Source organism: Muntiacus reevesi, chromosome 1 (assembly GCF_963930625.1).
Source record: "Muntiacus reevesi chromosome 1, mMunRee1.1, whole genome shotgun sequence".
Lineage (NCBI taxonomy): Eukaryota > Metazoa > Chordata > Mammalia > Artiodactyla > Cervidae > Muntiacus > Muntiacus reevesi.
Genome location: NC_089249.1, coordinates 186,973,657 through 187,001,618, shown reverse-complemented (window position 1 = coordinate 187,001,618; position 27,962 = coordinate 186,973,657). Strand labels below are relative to the sequence as shown.

Genomic DNA, 27,962 nt, shown 5'->3' with positions numbered 1-27,962 from the left:
GTACCATTTAAAAAGGTACTGCTCTAAGAAAGCTAATTTTAAAAAAAAATCTGCCCTCGCTGCCGTAGAGGAATGCGTTGGGCCAAAGAGTGTAAATCTAAATTTAATATTGAAGGGAAACCTATTCCGGGGAAACTCCAAGCAGGAGACCGCCCAGGTCCCCTTCAAGAAAAACCAGGGGAAATTTCCACTTTTTCCCTCAAACCCTCAACATCTGGCAGTGCTGCCGTGGATATACCAGCCCTAAATGATTTCCTCCTTTACCCTCAAGCAGTCCCCTCTAGAATACCTACTGGACTTTTTGGGCCCCTGCCCCCACAAACCTTCGGTCTTTCACTTGGCCAATCTATTTTGACTTAACAGGCAGGAAGACCAGGGGTCTCCAAATGGAGAAAATAGTCTGCAAGTGTCAGACATTTTTATTTCTCTTAAGCGCAGGAGGAAACAAACTAATGATTTTTTTTTCCTTCTCTATACAAATTTAAAAGGAAGTTTCTCTTAAAATACTGTGTTGCTGTCATTATATAGACACCTGGTTTCACTTGAAGTTAACTATTCTCAAACCCTGAGTTAACCAGTGCATTTTTCTTATGGAAATGTTTGTCTTAAGCTATGTTAATGTGCTACTCATGCAAATATTCTCTTAAGCTATGTTAATGAAACTGTATTTGCTTGGAAACCTGCCTTTCTTCAAGATTCATGTCAATCATTTTGTGGCCTGGGACAACTCACCTGGTGCCAAGGTTATCTCAAAATGCATGTTGTGGGTGAGGGTCCTGGTGCTATTCTCTTCAGTTTTGAGACATTTCCTTTCTCTAATTAAGCAGACTGCTAGTAGTTATGTGACACCTGGCTAAAGACTAGCAGGGGGGCACTCTTTCCACCCGCTTCTGATGCCTACGTCAGAGGCTTTCTCTATCTCCTTTATACTTTAATAAAACTCTATTACATATGAATCTCAATTTGAGAACACATTACAAACTTCTACCGATTTCCAATTAGCTTTTCTAAAATATTTTAGAGAAATTTCATTTCATTATCCTTCTGGTAAGCTGTGAAATTTCTTCAAAAACACTGATTTATTATTTCTCGCATTTCCTTTATATAGATGGGACTAAAAATGTGAAAGCTTCATTCGGTTTCTTTAAAAAATATAAAGTCTTTTATACTAAATTCCATTCTGCTCAACAAAATAAATTATATGCTCTTATTCAAGTTATTTGCCTACATCCTTACCGCATTAATATAGTCTCTGATTGTAAATATTCAGTTTTTGTATTAAGAAATATAGAAACCTCCACCATAGACTCCTAGTTCTATTAAAACAGACAATGGCCCTGCTTATATTTCTAGACACTTTAAACAATTTTACCATCTTTTTCTATTAAACACATTACAGGTATTCCTTATAATCCACAGGCACAAGACACAGTCGAACAAACACATCACACACTAAAGTTACAAATAGAAAAAATTAAAGAAGGGGGAATACACAGGTACACTACTGTCTTCCTTATCTAAAGCAGACTTTACTAGAGTCCGAAGTAAGATATTTTCTAAACCTATAACTATTATTAATACAGCTTTATTTGTTTTAAATTTTTTAAACCTACCACTGTTATGCCTGATGTCCAAATCCCCGAGCGGGAAGAGAGAAGGCTTCCAAGACAATGCAACTCGCAAAAAAGGGAAGTTTATTACTGACTCGAGCCAGGGCCTTCTGCCTCACCCATCACAGTGGTGCAGGGTCAGAAAAGCCCCGAGTCCAAGCTGTTAGCAAATTTATAAGATATGCATAAGCAATTAGTAGCTGGCTTAAGCGGATTGGTTACATGTTTGCAAAGCAATTCTATTGGTACAGACTTTCGCGGGCTTTTTCAAACCTGGGCGTTCGCGGGCTTTTCAGCTCTCCCTTTGTTTCTTACTGGGCGCATATTGATTGGCTGGCTCCAGGTTACCTGATGGGGGTAGGGAATCTTACCATTTCGGGGGAAGCTAAAACTTAATCCAGGCTGCCTGTCATGGTATTAACCCTGGCAGCCTCACAACCACAGGGAAATAATTTAACAAGAGCAGAAAGACATTTTGAGGAATTGAAGGACACTTCTCTTCCTCTGCCCATTTGGTACCAAGACAGGTTCAATAATCAATAGAAATCTGGGAAATTAATCTTATGGGGAAAGGGATATGCTTGCATTTCCCCAGATGGAGCCAACAAAATTTTTCCTCAGAAAATTTGACCCAAGGGGGCCCCCAACATTCAAACTGGAAATGAAACAAGAACCCCAGGAGAAAGAAATTCCAATACGGGTCATGGAGACTCTAAAGATCTCCAGAAAGCACCGCCCTTGGCAACATCAACCCTATGATCTCCCCACTTGGGGTCATATAAATAAATATGAAATAAATAAAAACCCTCACTAATCAAGTTAAAAATCTGATTTCTCAACAGGGAATGCCTCAGAGTCCTGAAAACCTTCTTATCGCTATGCTCTGTTGGCCTGCGTGACCCCCACTGGGGCCGGGTTAACTAACTTACTTACCCAACCCCCGTTTATTACAGGTTATAAGATGGACGGAGAAAAGACCAATGTTTCAACCAATGACTCCACCCATATGTCCCCTCCCTGGAACCCTCACACCCTGGGGAGGAGGGAAAACTAATTAACGTTTCTTTAGGTTATGAAGTCCTTCCTTTGTGTATGGGCCCAGCAGAATTATGCATAAACATTAACCGACAAACTTGGGCTTTCGTCCTGCCTCCAAAAGAAGACTTTCAGACATTGCTGCCCTTTTTCTGTCTGAACCATGTTTATACTACTGAAACTTTAGGGAAAGAACAAAAAACATTATGTAAAAGGTTACTAACACTACGTTGAAACATTACCATGACAAAGGACTCCTTGGCTGGCTTGACAGTGGAATGACACCCTCCTCCTCCTCCTCCTCCTCCTCAAATCATCCTCGATAAACAAATTAGGCCTGAACTATAGGCTGAACTTGCTGCCAGCGCCAAAGAACTTGGGACTCGGGCGGGACATTTCACAGGGACCAGTCGTGGTCATAGTAACTATTTCTTTTGCTATAATCAGTCATATTTTATACAGGCCTGTGTCCCACCTACAATTTAATCTGTAAGTTGTATTAGTTGCCAATTTTGTGTTACTCCTGTTCATTTCAATCATAGTACCTACAACTGGGAACAAAATCAAATTTCATTTACATGATAATGCCTCTCTGAATGTACAATTACTGCAAAAGAAAATCTTTGAAACTTTTTCTAAACATCTGCCCTCTTCCACTAATTTGGAAACTTTAGCTGAACAAATTATCCGGGCTAGACCCATGAGGATGGTTTCAAAGTATTACCCACAGTATCGAATCTGGAACTGTAACTTTGGTGGTTGTCTTGATAATTGTATTTGTAGTTTATCGTCGCCTTTCTATAAGGTTGGTAAATACTAACTAAACTCATATGGTCAGGACCTTTTTTACAAATGTAATAAGATAGGGGGAATTGTCAGGAAGCATTTAACAGGAGGCTTCCCATGTGCTGCTACGGATCTGTCAGGAAACCTTTGGCCCTTATTTATTCCTGAATATTCAGGAATTAAGAGGAGAGGCAGCCTTTCCCTGGACTGAAGAATCCAGGCATTTCCTTTGTTAGTTTCTCATTATGGTGATAAGCACCCTCTTCTCTCTTTAATAGGGATAGTCTTGTGTTTTGTAAGTCTGGAATTTTAATCTTTATCTTTGCTGAGAAAAACTACCTTGTAAGACAGTATATATGCCCACGCCATGTTGATTAAAACACCTTTGCTCCATCAGAACTTTGGTCCCTGTGTCTTTCTTTCTTTCTATTCCTCTCGTTCTATTTATCTCTCTATTTCTGGCTGATTCCCTGGAACATGAAAGCTGGCTGTGTAACCCAGGGAATATTAGCCTCTTTCCTTCTTTCACTCTCTCATTGTCGACTCTGGACCACCAGGTTCCAGTCCATTAAAGGACCCACAGCTTGACAAAACAGAAGACCTTAATAAAATCCAGAGCTTCAAAAAGGAGCCTCCCAGGAGGCATTACTGGTAAAGAACCCTCTGCCAGTGCAGAAGAAATAAAAGACACGGGTTTGATTCCTGGGTCAGGAAGATCCCCTGGAGAAGGAAATGGCAACCCACTCCAATATTCTTGCCTGGGAAATCCTATGGACTGAGGAGCCTGGCAGACTACAGTCCATAGGGTCACAAAGAATCAGACATGACTGAAGCAACTTAGCACACGTGCACATGAACCTGCAGATGGACCTACAACTGTTCTACATTCCCAGAGAACCTCTTTGAGTCTCTCTACCTCTTGGGCCAAGTGTGTCTGTTTATCTCCATGACAAAGGGCTCTGGGTTCTGCAGGATCCCTCATTACTGAGATCAGAAGCAACACAAGTGGACATAGCGTTTATTCCATCCTCATAAGTTTCCATCTCTTGCTTGCAGCTTCCAGACTGCCTTTGATCACACCTCACGTTACAGTCCACCTTCTCTTCTCAGGATAAACCCAGAAAGCAGGTCACATATTTTACAACAGAAAACTTCTGTGGTCAGAGATAAATTTGTCTCATTCTTGCTGGTATGAATGATTGAAAGAATGAAAAGATTATCTAACCCAATCCATAATTCCCCCCCAAAAAAATCATCTGTATTTCCAATGTAGGGGAGGGATAGTTAGGGTGTTTGGGATGAACATGTACACACTGCTATATCTAAAATGGATAGCCAACAAGGTCATGCTGTGTAGCACAGGGAACTCTGTTCAATGTTAGGTGGCAGCCTGGATGGAATGGGAATTTGGGGGAGAGTGGATACATGTATACGTATGGCTGGGTCCCTTTGCTGTCCACCTGAATCTATCACAACATTATTAATCAGCTATGATGACTATGGCTATGTGTGTTCACTCTTGTCTAACTCTTTGCAACCCCATAGACTGTAGCCCGCTAGGCCCTTCTGTCCATGGAATTTTCCAGGCAAGAATACTGGAGCAAGTTGCCATTTCCTTCTCCAGGGGATCTTCTCAACCCAGGGATTGAACCCAGATCTCCTGCACTGCAGATTCTTTACCATCCGAGCCACAAGGGAAACCCGCATCAGCTATGTGCTAAGTTGCTTCAGTCATCTCCGACTGCTTGCAACACTATGGATTATAGCCCACCAGGCTCCTCTGTCCATGGTATCTTCCAGTCAAGAATGTTGGTGTGGCTGCCATTTTAGGGGATCTTCCCAACCCAGGGATCAAACCTGCATCTCCTGCATTGGCAGGCAAATTCTTTACCACTGAGAAACCTGGGAAGCCCCTTAATCATACTCAAATACAAAATAAAAAAATTTTTAAAGATCTATACTCCCTTCTACCCATGGGATAAAATCAAATTCAAACTGCAGTCCCCCCCCCCAAAAAAAAAAAAATGATCTATCTTTCCCTAGTTTCTTTATTCTTTAATATGCAGGCTTATAGAGAAAATAGAGCTGGAAGGGGTTCCAAGGATTGGAGGCGATGGAGGCATGGATCCCTTGACAGTATGTCACACTTTGTGTGATGACCTGAGGTGTGTCCTCTACGATATTCATATGCTGAAGTCCTAAACCCTTATACCTGGGAATGTGGCTGAGTTTCGAGATGGGGTCTACAAGCCATAGTAATAAGCTTCTCAGATGACATTAGTGGTAAAGAACCTGCCTACTATCGTGGGAAATATAAGAGATGTGGGTTCGGTCCTTGGGCCAGGAAGATCCCCAGGAGGAGGGCATGGCAACTCACTCCAGTATTCTTGCCTGGAGAATCCCATGAACAGAGGAGCCTCTGGGGCTATGATCCACAGGGTCCCTAAGACTCAGACATGACTGAAGCAACTGAGCATGCATGCAAGTTAAAATGAGTTCATTCAGGTGGGCCCTACTCTAATTTGACTGGTTTCCTTAAGAAGAAGAGGTTGAGACTCAGACACACACAGAGGGAAGACCATCTACAAGGAGAAGATAACCACCTACAAGCCAAGGAGAGAGGCCTCAAAAGAAGCTAACATTGCTGGCATCGTCATCCATGACTTCGTTGTTTTTTGTTGTAGTTGTTTCTTAACACAGTGAAAACTTTTATATTTGGAATTATCCAGCTGGACTCAGTTTAGTTGACCCCAATTTTGTTGGCAACATCCAAAGCATCATAGTCAGGAGCCAGTCGAACATATGCCCTCTTCGCTCCATCAGGCCTGATCAGGGTATTGATCTCAGCCACATCAATGCCATAGAGCTTCTTCACAGCCTGTTTAGTGCTTGTTGGCCTTGACATCCACAATGAATACCAATTATTCTCTTCATGGCTGACTTGGTGGTGAGCGGGAACTTGATGATGGCGTAGTGGTCAAGTTTGTTTCTCCTCAGGGTGCTCTTCAGAGGATATTTGGGCTACCTCCTGAGCAGCAAAGTTTTTGGCTGCCAAAAGGTGGGTAACCTCCAGATCTTCTCTTTTTTTGTGACTGTGGACACCTTTCAACACTGCTTTCTTGGCCTTCAAAGCCTTTGCTTTGGCTTCGACTTTCGGAGGGGCAGGGGCTTCCTTCTTTACCTTTGGTGCCATCTTCATGAAAAGGCGTGACTTCATTTTGTAAATGTTTATTTATTTGGCTGCCCCGGGTCTTAGTTGTGGCATGCAGGATCTTTGATCTTCATTGAAGCATGAGAACTCTCAGTTATGGAATGCGGACACTAGTTCCCTGACCAAGGATAGAACCCAGGACCCCCTGCATTGCGAGTGCAGACTCTTAGCCACTGGACCACCAGGGAACTCCTCGATCTAGAACTTTTAACCTCCAAAATGATGAGAAAAACATATTCTATTGTTTAAGACACTCAATCTGTGGTACTTTGTCACAGCAGCCCAAAAGAGCTAGCGTACACTGCTTCCACATGAGCCCTCTAGGGACACAGAACACTGACCATGGGATGGATGAAGATAAAAGCTGAAATTTTAGTTTAACACTGGCATCTCACGCAAAGTTCCCCAAGGTCCATTGTAGAGTTGAATATTTTATAAGTGGATGAGCTTCTTGTCTTCTCACAGAATATTTCTAAACTCTTACCATAATTATCTCCAATTGTTTTTGTTCAGTCACTAAGTCATGTCTGGCTCTTTGTGGTCCCACAAACTACAGCACACCAGGCTTCCCTGTCCATCACCAGCTCCCAGAGTTTGCTCAAACTCATGTCCATTGAGTCAATGATGCCATCCAACTCTCATCCTCTGTCACTCCCTTCTCCTCTTGCCCTCAATCTTTCCCAGCAGCACAGTCTTTTCCAATGAATTGACTCTTCAAGTCAGGTGGCCAAAGTAGTGGAGCTTCAGCTTCAGTATCAATCCTTCCAATGAATATTCAGGGTTGATTTCCTTTAGGATTGACTGATCTGATTTCCTTGCTGTCCAAGGACTCTCAAGAGTCTTCTCCAACATCACAATTTGAAGGCATCAATTCTTTGGCCCTCAGCTTCCTTATGGTCCAACTCTCACACCTGTACATGACCACTGGAAAAACCATAGCTTTGATTACACAGACCTTTGTTGGCAAATTGATGTCTCTGCTATATTAATATGCTGTCTAGGTTTGTCATAGCTTTTCTTCCAAGGAGCAAGCATCTTTTAATTTCATGGCTGCAGTCACCATTCACAATGATTTTGGTTCCACGGTGAGATAGATTAAATAGATTAAAGATTTCTGAAGCGCTTCTCCCAAGTTCTCTCAGTTGCTTATGCTCAAGAGTTCTCTTAAAACCTTTAAGAAATGGAGGATGGAGCATCCCAAAACCTACCCATGTTTGAATTTCCCACCCTATCCTCCCCCTGCCTTTGGGAGAGGTAAGTGCTCAAGTGAAACTTAATTTGATTTAGAAAATATTAATATCATATTTCTTAGACAAAAGGATCATGGAGTTGAGTTATATTTATAGCAGCTATAATCATGTTACCTTCTGTTTTTCCTTGTTCTCCCCACACCTTTAGTAAGGTCTCATGTAATTTCCCACCTGGTTCATTAGCCTGCAAGAAAATAATGGTTAAACTCCAACATCCATCCTTACATATAAGGAGCCCCCTGGGGCCAGCTTGGGAATGTCCAGGCCAATTAGTCCCAGGCGTCAAGTGTCGGGGTTACAAGTCTCCATTACTCATCTCCATGGGACCTGCTTCCCCAGTTCCCAATAATGGGGTATATGAAGTAAGAGGTTTAACTCAGAGGATGAGGGGTGCTCAAAGCCCAAAGAAAGGACTGGCCCTGGACCGCTTCCTGAAACATGACCTCTGAACACCTGGAATATCCTGCCTGATAAAAGTGTCTTTGTTTACCTGGGACCTTAATCCACGCTAGGTAGCCTGGTTGATGGTGAATGCTCGTTTTTGTTCACCTGGGACCCAGGGCAATGCTGTGTGTGCTGAATGGCTCATTCGTGTCTGCTGTGGCCCACCAATCCATGGGATTTTCCAAGCAAGAATGCTGGAGTGGGTTGCCATTTTCTGCTCCAGGGGATCTTTCTGACCCAGGGATCAAACCTGCACCTCCTGTGTCCCCTGCACTGCAGGCAGATTCTTTACCCACTGAGCCACTGGGGAAGCCAGGCTTTGTTCACCTGAGACCCAGGGCAATGATCTATTAGTCTGACCTCTGGAGGGACTCAGGCTTCCCTGGTGCATGACCTCTGGAGGGACTCAGGCTTCCCTGGTGCCTCAGATGGTAAAGAATCCACCTGCTACTGCAGGAAGCCTGCAATCTCTGGGTCAGGAAGATGCCCTGGAGAAGGGAATGGCTACCTACTCTAGTATTCTTACCTGGAGAATCCCACAGCCAGAGGAGCCTGGTGGGCTGCAGTCCATGCGGTCGCAAAGAGTCAAACATGACAGAGCGACTAACACTGGAGGGACTCAAGAATGAGCCGTGAAGGCCAGCAGGGACCCCATGCCTATGTAACACACCTGGATAAAAACTCTGGACACCAAGGTTCAGGTGGGCTTTCATGGTTGGCGGTATTTCATACATGTTGTCACACCTCATTGCTGAAAGAATGAAGGGCTAGTCACGCAATTCCCCTGGGACAGGACAAGTGGAAGCTCACACCTGCCCTCTCCTGGACCCTGTCCCCTGCATCTTTTGCCTTTGCTGATTTCAATGTGTCTTTTCAGTGCAGTAAACCATAAATGAGAGTATCCCAGTTTTTTCAAGTTCTATGAGTCCTTCTGGTATATCATCAAATCTGAAAGTGGTCATGGGGACTCCCCACACAGAGGCCATGGATATTGTTTTAAAGCTAGACAGTGTATTAAAAAGCAGAGACACCACTTTGTCAACAAAGGTCCATATAGTCAAAGCTATCATTTTTCTAGTAGTCATGTACAGATGTGAGAGTTGAACCAGGAAGAAGGCTGAGCACCAAAAAGTTTATGTTTTGGAACTGTGGTTCTGGAGAAGACTCTTGAGAGTCCCTTGGACAAGAAGGAGCTCAAACCAGTCAATCCTAAAGAAAATCAACACTGAATATACACTTGAACGACTGATGCTGAAGTTCCAATATTTTGGCCACCTGATGCAAAGAGCAGACTCACTGGAAAAGACCCTGATGCTGGGAAAGATTGAAGGAAAAAGCAAAAGAGGGCAGCAGAGGATGAGATGGTTAGATAGCATCACCAATCCAATGGACATGAATTTGATCGAACTTCAGGAGACAGTGGAAGACAGAGGAGCCTGACTGTGCTTCAGTCTACAGAGCCGCAGAGTTGGACACAACTAAGCAACCTGAACAACAATAACACTGAGTTCCACCACTTTGAGAAAATGGGAACATGAGCTGACCCCCTCATCTTGTTGAACCTGAAGCTTCTCTTACCCCTAATCCCAGGGCAAAGACCTCCTCCTCTGCCTTGCTCATGGCCTCCCCCACAAATTTTCAGTATATGCCCAGAGAGAAACAGACACCTTAGACATCTTTCATTCCTGCTCCTTTATCTCAGTTTCCCCCCAAACACGCTGGAAAGAACATGGTGTTCAGTGCGCAGTCACTTGAGCAGTGGTTCTTCCCCAGGAAACCCCTCCCAGACCCCCTTCCCTCCTCTCTGGGTGGCAGGGCAGGGGGCTCTCACATGGCACTCTCGTTTCCTCCCCGCCCCCTGGACGCCCCTTTCTCATGGGCCATGAGCGACTTGTAGGGCTTCCCCAGGCTGGGGAGGGTGAGTTCAGCTTCCTGCAGCTCCAGCTCCCGCTGAGACAGATGTTCAATGACGGCTGCTCCGATAGAGTCCCCCAGCACATTGGTCATTGTGCGAAGTCGATCACTGCAGAGGGGAGGGGAGAGAGAAGCTGCCATTAATCAAGGCTTGAGGCACTCCACAAAGACGGTGCAGCAGCTGGGGGCTCCTCTTGCCCTGGAGTCAGGGCTCACACCCCAGTCCAACACAGCTTGGACCAAGCTCTGATGTGCTCATATTAGTTCTCAGCAGTGCAATTCTTTTTTTAACGTAAATGTATGATGTAGCAAATTAGGGGTATGGACATATATATGGAATCTAGAAAAGTGGTACTGGTGAACTTATTTGCAGGGCAGGAATAGAAACACAGATGCAGAGAATGGACACGTGGACACAGCGGGGGAAAGAGGGTGGGACGAGTTGAGAGAGTAGCACCGACATATATACACAATTTTGTATAAAATAGATAGCTAGTGGGAACCAAAAGCAGAGACATTACTTTGCCAACAAAGGTCCATCTAGTCAAAGCTATGGTTTTTCCAGTGGTCATGTATGGATGTGAGAGTTGGGTTATAAAGAAAGCTGAGCGCCAAAGAATTGATGCTTTTGAACTGTGGTGCTGGACTCTTGAGAGTCCCTTGGACTGCAAGGAGATCCAACCAGTCCATCCTAAGGAAAATCAGTCCTCAATATTCACTGGAAGGACTGATGTTGAAGCTGAAACTCCAATACTTTGGCCACCTAATGTGAAGAACTGATTCATTTGAAAAGACGCTGATGCTGGGAAAGATTGAAGGTGGGAAGAGAAGGGGATGACAAAGGATGAGATGATTGGATGGCATCACTGACTCAATGGACATGAGTTTGAGTAAACTCCAGGAGTTGGTGATGGACAGGGAGGCCTGGCGTGCTGCAGTCCATGGGGTGGCAAAGAGTCAGACATGACTAAGCGACTGAACTGAACTGAACTGGGAACCTGTCGTGTAGCACAGGGAGCCCAGCTCAGTGCTCTGTGATAACCTAGAGGGGGAAGAGGGAGGGGGAAGGAGGGAGGGGAAAGGAGGGAGGGGAAGGAGGGAGGGGAAGGAGGGAGGGGAAGGAGGGAAAGGATATATGTACACCTGCAGCCGATTCATGTTGCTGGACAGCAGAAACATTGTAAAGCAATTATACTCCAATTTTTTAAGTAAATTAATTCATTTTAAAAAAGAAAATTAGGGGTTATGAGCTGAACAGCATACAGAATGAGGAAGGTAACCACTGTGACTAAATAAGACCCTGCTGGAAACCATCTAAATGGGAGTGAGATCCAGGCGAGAGCCCCAAGGTGGAGATAAAAGTCCAGATTTTTATATGTAAACCTCCTATTATTAAAAGTTGAGGAAATTCCCTGGCATTCCAGTTGTTAGAACTCAGATTTCACTGCCAGGGCTTGGGTTCAACCCCCAGTCAAGGAACTAAGATCCATCAAGCTCGGCAACACAGCCAAAAATAATTAATTAAAAAATAAAAGTTGAGGGGGGCTCCGCCAGTGGCACTAGTGGTAAAGAATCTGCCTGCCAATGTAGGAGACATAAGAGATGGGGGTTCAATCCCTAGATCAGGAAGAACTCCTGGAGGAGGGCATGGCAAACCACTCCAGTATTCTTGCCTGAAGAGTCCCATGGACAGAGGAGCCTGGCGGGCTACCATCCATGGGGTCACAAAGAGTCGGACACAACTGAAGGGACACGCACTCACACACAAAAGTTGAGGGACTTCTCTGGTGGTCCAGTGGCTAAGACTCTTCACTCCCAAAGCAGGGGGCCCAGGTTTGATCCCTGGTCAGGGAACTAGATCCCACATGCCAAAACTAAGAGTTCAAATACCACAACAAAGCTAGAAGACCCGTATGCCCCAGCTAAGACTTGGCACAGTCAGATAAATAAATAAAATTTTTAAAATTAAAGTTGAGAATTTTTTTTTAATTTGCAAGTCAGCTCTGCCCCGTGGATCACCTTCTTTTTGTGATTTCTACACAAGGCAGGTACCATGGGGTTTTTCTGGAAGACGGATAAAGCCCCTTGTGGCTTACTTCCCTACTTCCAACTATTAACTCTATTGAATTTGGAGTCCATACTGCTTGGGATGTTCTCCAAGGCCCTCTTTTCATTCTAAAATTCTAAAGTTCTGTCCTTGTTGGAATGAGAGCCCAATCATTGGGAGTCCTACAGGGAAAGCAGGGGATTCAAGGAGAGAGAGTAGAAGAGTCTGAAGAACACTCACAGGAACCAGTCCACAGCGATGATGAGCGTGATGTCTTCAGTGGGCAGGCCGACCGAGGTGAGCACAATCACCATGGTGACCAGACCTGCCTGGGGGATGCCAGCAGCCCCAACGCTGGCTGCAGTAGCTGTGATACTGCAGGGGGAGAGAGGACACAGGGACGCAGGCAGGGGGAAGGGAGAAATGAGGGGGTGTTAGGAGAGACACAAAAGAAGAGAAGGCGTCAGATCCCCAAAATGAAGAGCAAATTCAAAGCAACTTTTATAGAAAGCCAGTGCAGACATACACCCTCGTCTTTTATTGGGATCTGGCTAGAGTTTCATCCAATGATGGACTTTTAAACAGTTCATATTGCAGATGCAAGAGCAGGTGTTTTTTTTTTTTTTTTTAAGTTGAGTTGTTTTTGTTGTTGCTGTTGTCGTTGTTGCTGTTTAGTTGCTCAGTTGTGTCTGACTCTTTGCAACCCCATGGACCGCTGCCCACCAGGCTCCTCTCTGCATGGTATTTCTCAGGCAAGAATACTGGAGTGAGTTGCCATTTCCTTCTCCAGGGGATCTTCCCGACCCAGGAATCAAACCCCCATCTCCTGCATTGGCGGGCAGATTCTTCACCACGGAGCCACCAGGTACGCCCCTCAAAGCTGAGAGTTACGTTTTATTCCGGGACCTTACCGAGCCAGAGTGACAGCCACTCTGGTACCTCTGAGGAAAGGTTCTGAAGAGGTTAAGGACGAAGGAGTTTTTGTTGGGAAAAAAAAAAAGAGAAAAAAATAAAAACTTGTCAGGAAACCTCTAACAGATTACTGCTAAACACAAAAATAAAAATTCAAAAAAAACAAGAGAGTAGCCCTGACATATATACACTACCCTGTGTCAGATGGATAGCTAGTGGGAAGCTGCCGTGTACCATGAGGGGCTCAGCTCAGTGCCTCTGTGGAGACATAGAGGGCTGGGGTGGGGCAGGGAGGCTCACAATGGGGGGATCTGCGTTTACTTATAGCTGGTCCACACTGCTGTACAGCAGAAACCAACACAGCATTGTAAAGCGATTATCCTTCCAATAAAAATTAAAAATTAATTTTAAAAATCATCCTCCAATTAAGATTTAAATTAAAAACACCAGACATCTCAAGTCAGTGATTTGAGTGCTTTTCTATGTATGGGACAATACAAGAGTCTGGCCCATTGATATCATTTCCAGATGTGCATCTGAACTATTCAGGACCAGTAGCCTGCTTTGCTCCATCCTGAATTGCCCCCAAGGGCACGTTTGGGGGCAGCTGCAGGGGCCAATAGCTGACGTCAGGGTGACAACCTTTGTTTACTGAAAAGACCAGCAACATTTTTTGTCCACAGATGCAAAGGAAAGCAAGCAGTCAGCATGGCATGAGTGTTTAGGGATGTCATACCCATGCCACCCTGCTTCCCTCATGGTTCAGTGGTAAAGAAGTCATCTGCAAGGCAGAATACATGGGTTCGATCCCTGGGATGGGAAGATCCCCTGGAGGAGGAAGTGGCAACCCACTCCGGTATTCTTGCCTGGAGAATCCTATGGACAGAGGAGCCTGGTGGGCTACAGGCCAGGGGTGTCGCAAAGAGTCAAACACAACTGAGCGACTAACCAACAACAAACCCATGCCACCCCGTGCCTCACCCAGAGAGAGCAATGTGAGAGGTGATCCCAATGCTCTCTGCAGTTTCCTCAGTGTTTCTTTCTTTGCTCCTTTAGTCTCCCTAGGCGTAAAAGCAAGGATTTAACCAGCCGCCTCTGGGGGCTAGAAGAGGGTAGAAGAATCAACTGGGACAGCAGCCATGAAACAGAAGCTTGAGTCCCCCACACACCCATGTGCTAGAAGTAGGTGGGTCAGTAGAGAGAGGTCCTGGTGCCAGGAAGGACACTCTAGAAGGTGGGCTACGTTTAGAGTCAAAAGAAGAAACCATCTATGGCACTGAGTGAGTGAAAAAACATATACACTTACATGTATATGGCTTAGGAAAACTAAAATGTACAACACCTAGAAAATGAAAGAGATGGTGGTCCGCCACCAAGTAGAGGGTCAGACTGAATCAAGAGTAGGCTAACGAACTGAGAGAGTAGCATCAATATATACACACCACCAGGTGTTAATAAGACAGCTAGTGGAAAGCTGCTGGGTCTCCCAGGTGGCGCTAGTGGTTAAGAACCCACCTGCCAAGGCAGTAGATGTAAGAGATACAGACTTGATCCCTGGGAAGATCACCTGGAGGATGTGGCAACCCACTCCAGTATTCTTACCTGGAGAGTCCCATGGAGAATCCCATGGACAGAGGAGCCTGGCAGGCCACAGTCCATGGGGTACAGTCCATGGAGTGACTGAGATGGTACATAGCAAGAATTTCATAAATGTTGGCCATCATCGTCACCACCAAAACCATTATCACCACCATCACCATGATCAACACCATCCACATCATCTCCACTATCACCAACATAATCTACACCATCATCATCATCACTGTCATCAGCATTACTATCATCAGTGTCTTTTCCTTAGACTAGATCTTCGCTGAGTGCAGGAACCATGTCTTATTTTTTCCTGCAGCCCCCAATATACAAAGGCTCCAACACCATCCACCCCCCACCCCCCAACCAAGCTAATGACTTCTCAGGTCTCACCTGTTGGCAGATTCCAGCCAAGGCCAACTCACCTGATAGTTGTGATCTGGCCCAGGTTGAGCTCATAGTTGTTGACTTGGGCGATGAAGATGGCGGCCAGGGCCTCATAGAGGGCGGTGCCGTCCATGTTGACGGTGGCCCCCACGGGCAGTACGAACCTGGTGATGCGGCGGTCCACACCGAGGCCCTCCTCCAGACAGCGGAAGGTGATGGGCAGTGTCGCAGAGCTGGGGAAGAGAGCCCCAGGGGCTGAGGATGGGGGTAGTCATGGGCCCAAGGAGGGCTCCCCTTGAGAACGTTGGGAGGCAGGCTGGGAACTAGAGTAAGGGGAAGATGGCAGATGTATAACATTTCAGGGGCTGATAACTGTGCATGGGGGAGAGGGACTCTTCATGACACAGGGAGCACACAGCAGTGACATCCCCCAGGCTCAGGTCTCTTGACCCACCTAAAGTCAATAGCTTAAGGCTACTTACTACACACTAGTTCAGGTCACTGGTTCATGCCACTAGTTCACTCTAACTATCCACTCCCAGAAAGAAGAGGTAAGGTCTTCTAGGTTACCACCTCTCAGGGCTAAGAGAAGGGTATTACAGAAGACTCCTATTCCCCACTTCCCCTGTTTTCTTGGGGACTGACCTCAGCTATACTAGCCTTCTCAGTCTTTCTCCCCACTTGGAATCAGCTGATCCATAAAACATATGCTCTGTCTGGTCAGCTTTATATCATGCAAAGAGAAGCTTGGACCCACAGAGAGGATGTTTAGGTATCCATGCCTGTGGCACCCTGGTGAGTTTAATTCTGGGGGTACAAGCAAGCCAATCCTACTCGACCACAGATCAAGAGGCACATTCTTCAGTGTATAAGCAATAAAAATTATATTCTTCTTCCATCTGGTTGGCTTTAGTGATACATCTCAGATTGTTTTGAATTTGGTTGATGGGAGAAAGGGGAGCTTCTTATGAAACCCCTGAAATCACAAAATAAAAGAAGCCAAGAGATCTCCCAGAGGCCATCTCAAGGTAAGATGAGACCCTATGAGCCAGAAAATGACTTGAGATCAGGAGGCATGTTGGAACCTTTGTCCTAACCTCAAAATTGGTAGCTGGCTCTCTGTCCATATTAAATAAGCAGAAAAAGAGGGGAAGAGTCACAAAAGCCAGCACATGACAAAGATCAGTACCCAGGTGTTGGGTGCTAATCACTTCAGTCATGTCTGACTCTTTGTGACCCTATGCACTGTAGCCTGCCAGGCTCCTCTGTCCAAGGGATTGTTCAGTCAAGAATACTGCAGCGGATTGCCATTTCCTCCTCCAGGAGATCTTGAGCCACCTTCAAAGAGCCACTGACACTACTCAATAGCCCAGATGAGGTTCTGAAGTGATAGAGAGGGCAGGACTCCCAGGAGATCCTTGGAAAGACAAAGAGTGAAGCTAGGAAAGGCACCAGCAGTGGGGGTCAAGGTCATACCTGGAAGACGTGCCCATGGCGGTGATGAGAGCCTGCAGTATTCCTCCAATGAAGGGGAAAGGGTTCCGGTGGGTGATGAGGAAGTAGATGAGAGGCAGGATACCACAGGCATGAACGAACAAACCCACGATGACAGTCAGGGTGTACATGCCCAGCTGACCCCCCAGGACAGCCATGTCTTCCATCTCTAAGATCTTGCCAGCAATCAGGAACAGGATACCCACGGGTGCATACCTGGGCCAAGCCAGACACCTGTCAGGCCTTCCTCATGACCTCCCCTGGCACTATCAGCCCATATAGATCCTGGAGCCAGGCAACACCCACCATACAGCACCTGACTCCCCTCCAACCTCCCCCACACAATAACCTATGGGGCAGGATTCCATGAACATATCCCTCTTTTCTTCCTGCTTATCCACAGCTCAGCCTCAGTCCTGCAACTCCAAGATATACTCTCATAAGGGCTCTCCTTCACTCACTCCCCACTTCAAAGACCTCCCAATAATCGCTGTCTTCAGGACTTCTTCCTGAGGCTGTGCCCGGATACTCCCTATCTCTGACCCTCTAACTTCCCTCATTTCCCATATTTGTAACTCGTATGTCCCTATTCTCTTCCCCAAAAGTGCTTATCCCCATAAGGGCTCTCCTTCACTCACTCCCCACTTCAAAGACCTCTCAATAATCGCTGTCTTCAGGACTTCTTCCTGAGGCTGTGCCCGGATACTCCCTATCTCTGACCCTCTAACTTCCCTCATTTCCCATATTTGTAACTCGTATGTTCCTATTCTCTTCCCCAAAAGTGCTTATCCTCACTCATTAACCAGCCCTGAGCTATTTCACCTGGATTTCCCACAGACATCTCAAAACAGTTTCTCTCAAATATCCTATGATATCACATATATGTGGAATCTTTAAAAATGGTACAAAGGAACCTATTTACAAAACAGAAATTGTGTTGCAGATGTAAATAACAAACTGATGGTTACCAAAGTGAAAAGGGAGGAATAAATTGGAAGAGTGGGATTAACATATGCACACTACTATATATAAAATGGATAAGAGTCGGACACAACTGAGCGACTGAACTGAACTGAACAAGAACCTACTGTATAGCACAGGGAACTCTGTTCAATACTCTGTGATGACCTACATGGTAACAGAATCTAAAAAGGAGTGGATATATGTATGTATATTATATATAACTGACTCACTCTGCTGTACATCTGAAACTAGCACAATGTTGTAAACCAACTATATGCCAATAAAAATTAATTATAAACAACCTGTCTTATTAAATTACCTATTTATTCATTTTCTCAGCAAATATCCATTGAGCACCTACTGTGTTCCAGCCGCATGGTCCCTGCCCTTTTGGTATTTACATTCTAATGGGTGAAATATGCAGTACACAGAGAAATATGTCATTAAAAACCTCAGTGTGTGATAGCTGCAAAAGAGAGTCACTTTTGAGTGAGGCTCTAAGAAGGAGTGGTCAGGGAGGGATTCTCGGAAGAGGTGACATTTGCACTGAGACCTGAATGATGAAAAGCAACCATGCGTATCTGAGGAGAAAGCACTGCAGGAACAGTGCAAAGACCCAGAGGTGAACGTGAGCTAGGAGTATAGGAGGAGCAGAGAGAAGACCAGTGTGACTGGAGCAGTGAGTGAAAAAGATAATGGAGGAGACAGAAGAAGCAAGTTCATCAGGGGCTCACCTGTTTTCCCCTCAAATAAGCTCATTGCTTAGTTTTATGAGTTTCTGCCAACAGTGCCCTAATTAACCCATCACCTGGCTTCCTCTGTTACTTCTCTCTCTTTAGAAATTGAAGTCTACACTTGTTCATTGTCATGGAGGATGTACTAGAGGAGGTGAGGACCACTTGGGAAGTTGGTGCAACAGCTTAGGGCAGAAATGATGAGACCCAAGCTAAGGCTGTGGAAATAAGGATACAGGAGACACCTTCAGACATTTCTGGGCTCAAGGCTAGCCCTGGTGGGTGACTGCTGAATTGTCTCCAACTCTATGTCTAGGAATATTCCCAAACTCCTCATCTCCATCCTTCCTTCTCATCTTCTGCAAAATTCCTCAACTCTGGACCAATTGTACATGATTTCTTTCCTTCCATACTCAGCTACTTGGCACATATAGTATACGTGCGTGCTTGCTCAGTCATGTCTGACTCTTTGTGATCCCATGGAATGAAACCCACCAGGCTCCTCTACCCATGAAATTTTCCAGGCTAGAATACTGGAGTGGGTTGCCATTTCCTACTCCAGGAGATCTTCCAAACCCAGGGATTGAACCTGCAACTCCTGCATCTCCTGCATTGGCAGGCAGATTCTTTACTATTGTGACATATGAATATTTTCCAAAACATGCCAAATACCACTATAAAACTCACAGTTCCCAATTCAGTTGAGTTTTCAATACTTCTTTTCAATCTTCTTGCTTATCCTTGATAAGCTTCCCTTCCAAGCTAAGTTGAGATCTTGGAAAAGCAGCTGGAGGGCTCCAGGGCATTGGACCTCATGGGGTTAACTGGACCCAAGTGGGTAAGAAAGGGGAGAGGGGGACTTCTCAGCCTCAGAACCCCAATTGTGAACACAGTGGAATGACCTTACTGGCCCCACAATCCCCATCCCCTCCACTTCTGAAACTTTTGTTCCTAAAGACAAAGTGGTTATGTGCAATGCATACAAACATACTAAGAGTCTTCTGGTTCAGTCCTGGATTCACTTTAATATATTTATGTTGTAAGTTATTTTGCTTCCTTCTCTTGTACCTACTTCCAGTCCTGTTTTGCTTTCCTTCTTGGGTTTTGCTTTGTCTATTTTTTGTGGTAACCTCTTGAAGTAACAGCACTTGAAAAAGGGTGACAACCCGGGCTTCCCTGGTGGTCCAGTGGTTAAAAATCTGCCTTGCAATTCAAGGGACATCAGTTCAGTCCCTGATTCAGGAAGATCCCACATGCTGCGGGGCAACTGAGCCCATGGGCCATAAGTAATGAGCCTGCACTCTAGACACTGAAGGCTGCAACTACTGAGCCCAGCGGGCCACAACTAGCAAAGGGTGTGCAACATGCCCTAGAGCCCATGTTCTGCAACAAAAGAAGCCACCACAGTGAGAAGCCTGTACCCAACTGCAGAGTGGCCCCCACTCGCCGCAACTAGGGAAAGCCCATGTACAGCAAAAAAAGACCCAGCTCAGCCAAAAATAAATAATTTGTTTTCAAAGAATGACAACTGAAGACCACCTTGAGCCTGACTGGGGAGACCACTCTGTATCCATGACTTTTGTTTTTAATCAAAAAAGATTTTTTAACATTTGCCCTTTAATTTTCATTTGAAATCAATTTCTTTAAATATTTTAGCGATAAGTTCTGAATAGTGAAGATACTGTCTCCCACTCCCTCTCCCCACCCCAATCCCCAGGCCTTGCTTCTCTGCTCAAGATACAAATAGACACTCTGCACCCTGGTGCTTTCCCACACTCTCAACTTAGCCTCAGGCCCCTCCCAGCCACTTTCACCTGATTTGGGAGGATAGACAAACTCTTCCCCAACTTGGGAAGACAGCCTTGTTCACATCTTCCCCCACTATTCCCAACGTATGCTCCCACCTTCTTGAACTCCTCACCATTCCCCAGACAACCCAGATTCCTTCAAGCTTTGCATGTTCTGTTCCCTCTGCTTGAAGTACCTCTTCCTTCTTCATGTCCTGTTGGACTCCTACTCAGCTTTCAAGACCCAACTAAGAGGTGGATTTCTCCATGACTTTCTCCTCACCCTCCCAGGCAGAGTTCACTGCATATACCTCACTGGCGGCTCACTTTTCTGCATTCCCTATGCTATTTTTTTCTTTTGAACCTTTTATTTTGTACTGGGTCTAGCCGATTAACCACTCTGTGGTAGTTTCAGGTGAATGGCAAAGGGACTCAGCCATAAACATACATGTATCCATTCTCCCCCAAACCCCCCTCCCACCCAGACTGCCATGTCACAATGAGCAGAGCTCCATGTGCTCTACAAGAGGTCCTTGCTGGCTATCCACTTTCAATACAGCAGTGTGTACAGGTCCATCCCCAACTCCCTACTATCCTGACCCCTGACAATCATCATTTCGTTTTCTTAGTCTGAGAGTTTTTTTCTGTTTTGTAAGTAAGATCATTTGTATCATTTCTTTTTAGATTCCACATATAAGGGGTGTCATGTTTTTCTCCTTCTCTGACTGACTTCACTCAATATGACATTCTCTAGGTCCACCCATGTTGCTGCAAATGGCATTATGTCATTCTTTTTAATGGCTGAGTAATATTCCATTGTGTATAAGTACCACATCTTCTTTATCCATGGCTCTGTCAATCATATTCCCTATACTTTCTAAATGTCTCTTGACTCTAGAACCTTCAACCTTGTATCATATTTATCTAATATGAGTCTGTCTCCTCTAAGACTTTGCGAGCTCTTTGAAGACAAGGACTGAATTCAAGTTATCTCTCTGTATTCCAGAGTTTGAAACAAAGTCTGCCTGGGAAAATGCCTGCTGAAAGAGTGATGGGATTTAAAGAGTGAATGAATGAATGTGTCAATTAAGGAATAATTAGAGAGTGGATAAATGAATAAGAAAATGAGCAAATGAAACATGAATGATGGGTGTGTGAATGAAGGAGTGGGTTAAGCAAACAGTGAATGAATGCAGGGAATATTTGATTGAATGATAGAATAACAAATGTAGAGATGAACAAGTCAGTCAAAGATGAGTCTGAATGAATAAATGACTTAGTGAGGAAATCAATCAAACAATTAATGGATTAACTAATGCATGGATGAGTTAGTGAATGAATATATGAATGACTGAATTAACTTATGCACAGAAAAATGAACAAATGAATGAGGAAATGAATAAACCAATGCATAGAAGAATGAAGATACATAAATAAATGAGTGAATGGATAATGTGGCTAATCCACAGAAGAATGAGCAGATGAATAGATGAATGATGGAGTGAATGAACAATGCACAGAAGCATAAGGGCAAATGAATAGATGAGTGAATACATAGATGAATAGGGGAGTGAATGAGTGAATAAACCATTGCACAAAGGAGTGAATGAATGAGTGGGTGAGTGAATTAACCAACACATATATAGATGACTTTGGCCAAAGGCTCCCCACAACCATTTCAGTAGCTAACCCACAGCCTGACTTCCCAGTCCTGACATCCTTCCCATGTACCATCACCATCACTCCCTGCCCCCATCACAGCCCAGCACTCACCAGATAATGATGCCCACCAGCCTCATAATAGCCTCATTGAGGCTGTCGAAGAAGTCCCGCAGGACTCGGCCCTTGTGTTTCATGCCGCCAATGACCAGCCCGAAGGCCACTGAGAAGACCACAAGGCCCAAGGCGTTGATGCCATTGGCTGAGCCAGGCACAGGCACGGTCTCCTCAAAGCTCAGCACCTCCTGCAGGGTGCCCAAGGCTCGCGTGACATTTTCCAGGAGGCCGGTCCCATTCTCCAGTGAGGACGATGGCAGCATAGAGGTGCCCAGCTCAGACCCATTGTCTGTCCTCACGACAGTCCTGGTGACCAGCCTCGTGCTGTACTGCGTCTTAAACTGAAATGTGGAGATATCAGGCCACAGATGAATGCAAAGGAGATTGAGTGCATCAACAAATAAATGACAAAGTGAACAACCAGTGCATTGGAGAATGAGTATAGATTTTGCATGAGCAATGTTCAGACAGATTTTGGGGGCCTGTCTCCTCAACAATTTATGATCAGAAGCCCTGGGTCCTTCTCCATTACCATCCCCAGGCAGCCTTGGGTTGGCCTAAGTCCTTGTCTCTAACCTTCCCTTGATCACCCACACCAATAGGAAGCACATTCTTCCTTTCAGACTCTTCCGAAAACCCTGAACAGTACTCTACCCTGTCTCCTTCTTCCCATCCCTCACTCCTGGACCATTCACTCAGCAGCAAGCTCCCCCAACCCCCCAAACCTCCTTGATCAGACAATGTCTTTCCCCCTGACCTGTTTGAAGCAGGCCTCCACAAGGTTGGGCGGAAACATGTTTCTGCAGAAAAACATCAGATAAATGGACGTGGTTAGACCTTGGAAAAGAATCTAGAGTGATCATAGCAATAATAATAACAACAGCAACAATAATAACAGCAGACAACATTTGAACACTGAGCTAAGTGCCTTACCTCTAGGATCTGATTTAAACATCACACTAACCCTGGAGAATCCCATGGACAGAGCAACTTGTAAGGCTACAGTCCATGGGGTCAAAAAGACTCAGACACGACTGAGCGACTAAGCACGCATGCATGCACACAACCCTAAAAATATTACTGATTCTCCCCCATTTTACATACAAAGAAACCAAAGCAAAAAGACTTATGTAAGTTACCCAATGCCACACAGCTGCTAACTCAGGGGGAGGGGTAGATGGACCTCAAATTCAGTCTGTCTGAGCCGTAGGTTAAGACACTATGCCATCTCAGGGACTTCACATACAGTGATGTCTCCAAAACAACACAGAAAGCTCCTGAACTCTTCCAACACTAGCTTTCCCCAAATTAAGTCACTAGGGGAGACCTGTGGCCAGTCTTGACACTGGCAGGCAAAATCTTGCTACTCCAAGAGAATTATTCACCTTCCAATGCATCTCTGGAATACCAAACAAAAACCATTTGTCCTGAGCCCATACCAAGAAGGTGCAACTACAGCCTTCTGAGCCTAAGGATCAAAAGACCACATTCTGGAAGAAAGCAAAATCGATCTCAGGGGATTTGTGGGTTTTCCTGGTGGCTCAGTCAGCAAAGAATCCACCTGCAATGCAGGAGACCCAGGTTCCATCCCTGAGTCGAGAAGATTCCCTGGAGAAGGAAACGGCAACCCACTCCAGTATTCTTGCCTGGGAGATTCCATGGACAGAAGAGCCTATAGTTCTGAGAGCCTCACTAGAGTGAGCTATAGTTCACAGAGTCGCAAAAGGGTCAGATACAACTTAGTGACTAAACCAACACCACCACCCAGGACAGAAATTGGGTGCCAAGAAAACCCAGGTGGGCACCATGGTAAAGAATCTGCCTGCCAATGCAGGAGACATAGGAGAGGTAGGTTCGATCCCTAGGTCGGTAAGATACCCAGGAGAAGGAAACAGCAACCACTCTAGTATTCTTGCCTGAAAAATTCCATGGCCAGAGGAGCTTGGCAGGCTACCTACAGTTCAGGAACTCACAAAAAGAGTCGGACATGACTGAGCACGCACTATTATTCTAAAACTAGACTCAACTTGGGTGTTGTATTTCCTGACTGGGTCCGCCTGTCTCCCCACAGGTCTCCCCATGAGTAAAGGTTGTTACACGTAGGACTGGAATTCCCATCAACATTAGAAAGGACGTCACCTGACCAGGTCCATGAAGGCATCAGCCGTGGGGATGGTCTCGATCCGACCCTCTCGGTGCAGCCCCTCCTTGGAGCCCTTCCCAGGGTGGATGATGGTGACCATGAGAATGCCGATGAAGACTGCGATGACCGTGGTCACCATGTAGTACACAGCTGCCCGCATCCCCATCCGCCCTGTTGCCTTGTTATCCAGGGACGCCATACCTGGAGGACAGGTGATGAAGCCCCGAGGATCCCCATCCACACCCCACCACCCGCTCCCCCATCCACTTGCTCCTCAGTCCCCATACTGCCACAACCAACCCTCCTCCCGTGACCCAACCCTCCTCCCATGACCCACCCCCGTCCTTCCACCCACATCGCCATCCTCCAACTCCCATTCTGTGTTCCAAATACACCTTCCACTCCATCCTTTATTTCAAGCACCACTTCACTAACCTTCCTTCTACTCCAAGCCAACATTTTCAACCCCTACTCCATCCTCTAATTACCCCTATTTTGCACCATAACTTCATTTGCATTCCTCACTTTATCCTACTATCCACCCCAAGAATCACACCTCCCTTCAACCCACCTCACTATACACTATCTGTATGTAGTATATACGTTTGGTACCCCATCCAGACACCCTTTACCAGGCTGATACACCGATTTTTCCACAGCTGGGCATGCTGGCTGCTAACGACTCATGCTTGCCCCTTCTCTTGAATATTGCTCTCAGCACAGCAGGAGCTTACTCACCCACAAAGGCCCCAGGGGAGGCTGGGAGAAATGACTGATTGGTACAGGGATTCAAAAGCTCAGCTCCTTTGATTTAGAAGGAGGCAGAGTTGTGGAGAACGATTCTGTAGTGTTAAACCTTCTCCAGAGCTCCCCATGGGATCAGGCTGAGAGACCTGCCTTCCTCTGAAGCTATGTCTGCTTAGCTTCTTTATCCACCCCATCCTGCTCATCTCACTTCCTCATAGGTTTCTCTTGAAAACTATTTTGTCCCTCAATAAATCGCTTGTGCAAATATCCCCATCTCAGGCTCTGCGGCTAGGGAAACCCAACCCAAGAAATCATTCTTCTATGACTTTAGCGTTACCACCCCACCCCCCAAAGCTGGTGCTTGGGCACTGACCACTCATGGGCCAGATATGGCCTGCTGCCTATATCTGTAAATAAAGTTTTATTGGAACACAACAATGCCCATTTGTTTACTTACTAATCTGCTGCTGCTTTTGCACAAGAGAAGTGAAGAGTTGCAACAGAGACCACATGGCCCTTGAAACTGAAAATGTGTTCTCCCTGGCCCTTCATAGAAACAGTTTACCAAGCCCTGCATAGGCCATCTATACTTCCATCCTACCCTCCACCCACCAGGGCTTCCCTTGTGGCTCAGTTGGTAAAGAATCCACCTGCAATGCAGAAGACCTGGGTTCGATCCCTGGGCTGGGAAGATCCCCTCGAGAAAGGAAAGGCTACCCACTCCAGTATTCTGGCCTGGAGAATCCCAAGGACTGTATAGTCCGTGTGGTCACAGTCAGACACAACTGACTGACTTTCACTTTCACTTTCTCCACCCACTATTTTGTAACCTCCGTCTCAAACACCTTCATCCACAGCCCACTCCATGACCATCCACACCATATCCCAGGTACCTTTCCTGGCGGCCCCACAACAGCCTTCCCTTCATCTCTAAGCCCCCAACAGGCTGGTATTTTACCTCCAAGGAAAAGTACAGGAACATTACTGAGATAAGTCATCTAGGTCATACAGGTTCTAGAACCCAGCTCTGATTGGGACTGGGGTTTTGGTCAAGGACTCAGAGAGAGGTGCATGCTCCATGTTTGAGGTCCTGAGTTGGGAAGGTGGTCCCATGCTTGGAACAGCCTTGGCTCAAGGTGTGAGCCTGGACTCAGATGGGTCTTGGAGGCCAGCCCCAGCCTGGGTTCTCTCACCTGTGACCAGGCTGGAGACAATGAGGGGCAGCACCAGCATCTGCAGCATCCTCATGAGGAGCTCTCCAGGGAAAGAGAAGTACTTGATCTGGCGGTAGCTGAGCTGGTATGGGCGCAGGGCAAAGGCCAGGCTGACCCCTAGGGCCAGAATGAAGGGTGCATAGAGTTGAATTTGGTCACTGAGCCCCAAGGAGGGGCCATCCATCCCAAGAAGGGTCTGTGTGTGTATGGATGGAGATAAAAGAAAAGAGAAACATTTGATGAGTGTGTGTTGGTGTGTACATTGTGGAATGTATGAATTTATTTGCTACTGCTTTGGCATGCGTGTATATGTCTACACACACTCCTGTGTACCTATGTACACATATGTGACAGTGTATGCTCACTTGTGCACATGTATCTGTGCCTGTATATGAGGGCCCCTGTACATGACATCTACATGTCTTTCCTATGTGTGCGTATAGGTGTTACTTGTATGTGTTGGCTTCCTTGGTGACTCAGTGGTAAAGAAGTCCACCTGCCAGTGCAGGACATTCGGGTTCGATCCCTGGGTCGGGAAGGTCAAAATGGCAACCCACTCCAGTGTTCTTGCCTGGGAAATCCCATGAACAGAGGAGTCTGGCACGCTGCAGTCCACGGGGTCACAGAAGAGTTAGACATGATTTAGCAGCTAAACAACATGTCACTTGTGCATATGTATCTGTGCCTGTATGTGAGGGCCCACATACATGAGATGTGCATGTTTTTCCTATGTGTGCACCTAGGTGTGACTTATATGTGTGTGTTACTATTTTCAAGCATGGGGGTATACATGTATTTAAGCTTTTCAGTGAGCCCATGTGTGAGCAGAATAATGCATATGTGTGTATGAACATGTTTGTAAGTTCTACTATAGGTGTACAAGTGTGTGAGTTTATGTGTTTGCACCTGTAAATTTTGTGCATGCATAAAAATGTGTTCGTGTCTGCGTTCACATGCAGAAAGTATACGTTGTGTGTTCATATGCAGAAGTGTGCATTTGAATAGTGTATATTTATGCATGTGCGTACACTTGCATATCCATGAGACATTGCATATACAGTTGTGTTTGCATACATATACACAAACATATGTGTTTGCATGATATACACAAATGTGTACCCATTTGTGTATATCATGGGGAGGCGGAATGGTGGACTTGGGCACGCGTGCAGGTGAGAATAAGTAAGTGGAAGGAAGAAACGTGAGTGCAGGGGGTATCCCTCGAGACCTCTGCCTCCAAGGGCAGAGCCCGCCCCTCCCGTGACTCACCAATGACCACGGCGCTGACGGTCAGCAGGATGAAGGCATTCCTGCGCAGGAACCGGAGCACGTGCTCGCGTGTCATGGTCTGTAGGCGCAGGCGCGTGCGTAGCGCTCTCTGCTGCAGGCTCTCCTGCAGCCGCTGCAGCCAGCCCACCCGGCCCAGCCGCTGGCCACTCTCCCGCAGAAAGAGGCTGTTGCCATGGCTGCTCATCGTCTATCTGTGGGGGACAAAGGGAGCAGGCCTGGTGAGGGATGAGACAGAAGGCGAATGTGGGTAGAAAGGGAAGGGCAGAAGAAGCTGGTGAGGAACTCGGGGAGGCAGCGGGACCAGGGGGATGTGCCCACGCTGGGCTGCCTGAGAACACCGCCTGGAGTTCAAGGGTCATGTCCTGCCAGAAAAAGGATCAAGGTCTCCAGAACCACTCCCAGGCATGGGTGGGAGAGACAAAGAAGCTGATCACAGTTTCAGGGACGACTTTGCCATTCTGTATCTCTGGCCCCCTCCTTAGTTCATGAAAAGTGAAAGTGTTAATGGCTCAGTCCTGCCCAACACTTTGAGACCAGATGGACTGTAGCCCACAAGCTCCTCTGTCCAAGGAGTTCTCCAGGCAACAGTACTGGAGTGGGTTGTCATTTCCTCCTTCAGGCAATCTTC

The 27,962-nt window shown here is 46.0% G+C and overlaps 1 protein-coding gene across 1 annotated transcript; it reads right to left on the bottom strand.

Annotated features, from left to right (window-relative positions):
- Positions 1–10,163: 10,163 nt before the first annotated feature.
- SLC1A6 (solute carrier family 1 member 6) lies at positions 10,164–27,518 on the bottom strand. The gene is made up of 9 exons (XM_065932039.1): positions 27,314–27,518; positions 26,024–26,161; positions 24,080–24,284; positions 22,698–22,740; positions 21,938–22,281; positions 16,663–16,896; positions 15,225–15,419; positions 12,538–12,672; positions 10,164–10,359 (listed from the first exon to the last, which is right to left on the bottom strand). Exons 1-9 carry the CDS (start codon positions 27,516–27,518, stop codon positions 10,164–10,166), a joined length of 1,695 nt encoding a protein of 564 aa, XP_065788111.1.
- Positions 27,519–27,962: the final 444 nt, after the last annotated feature.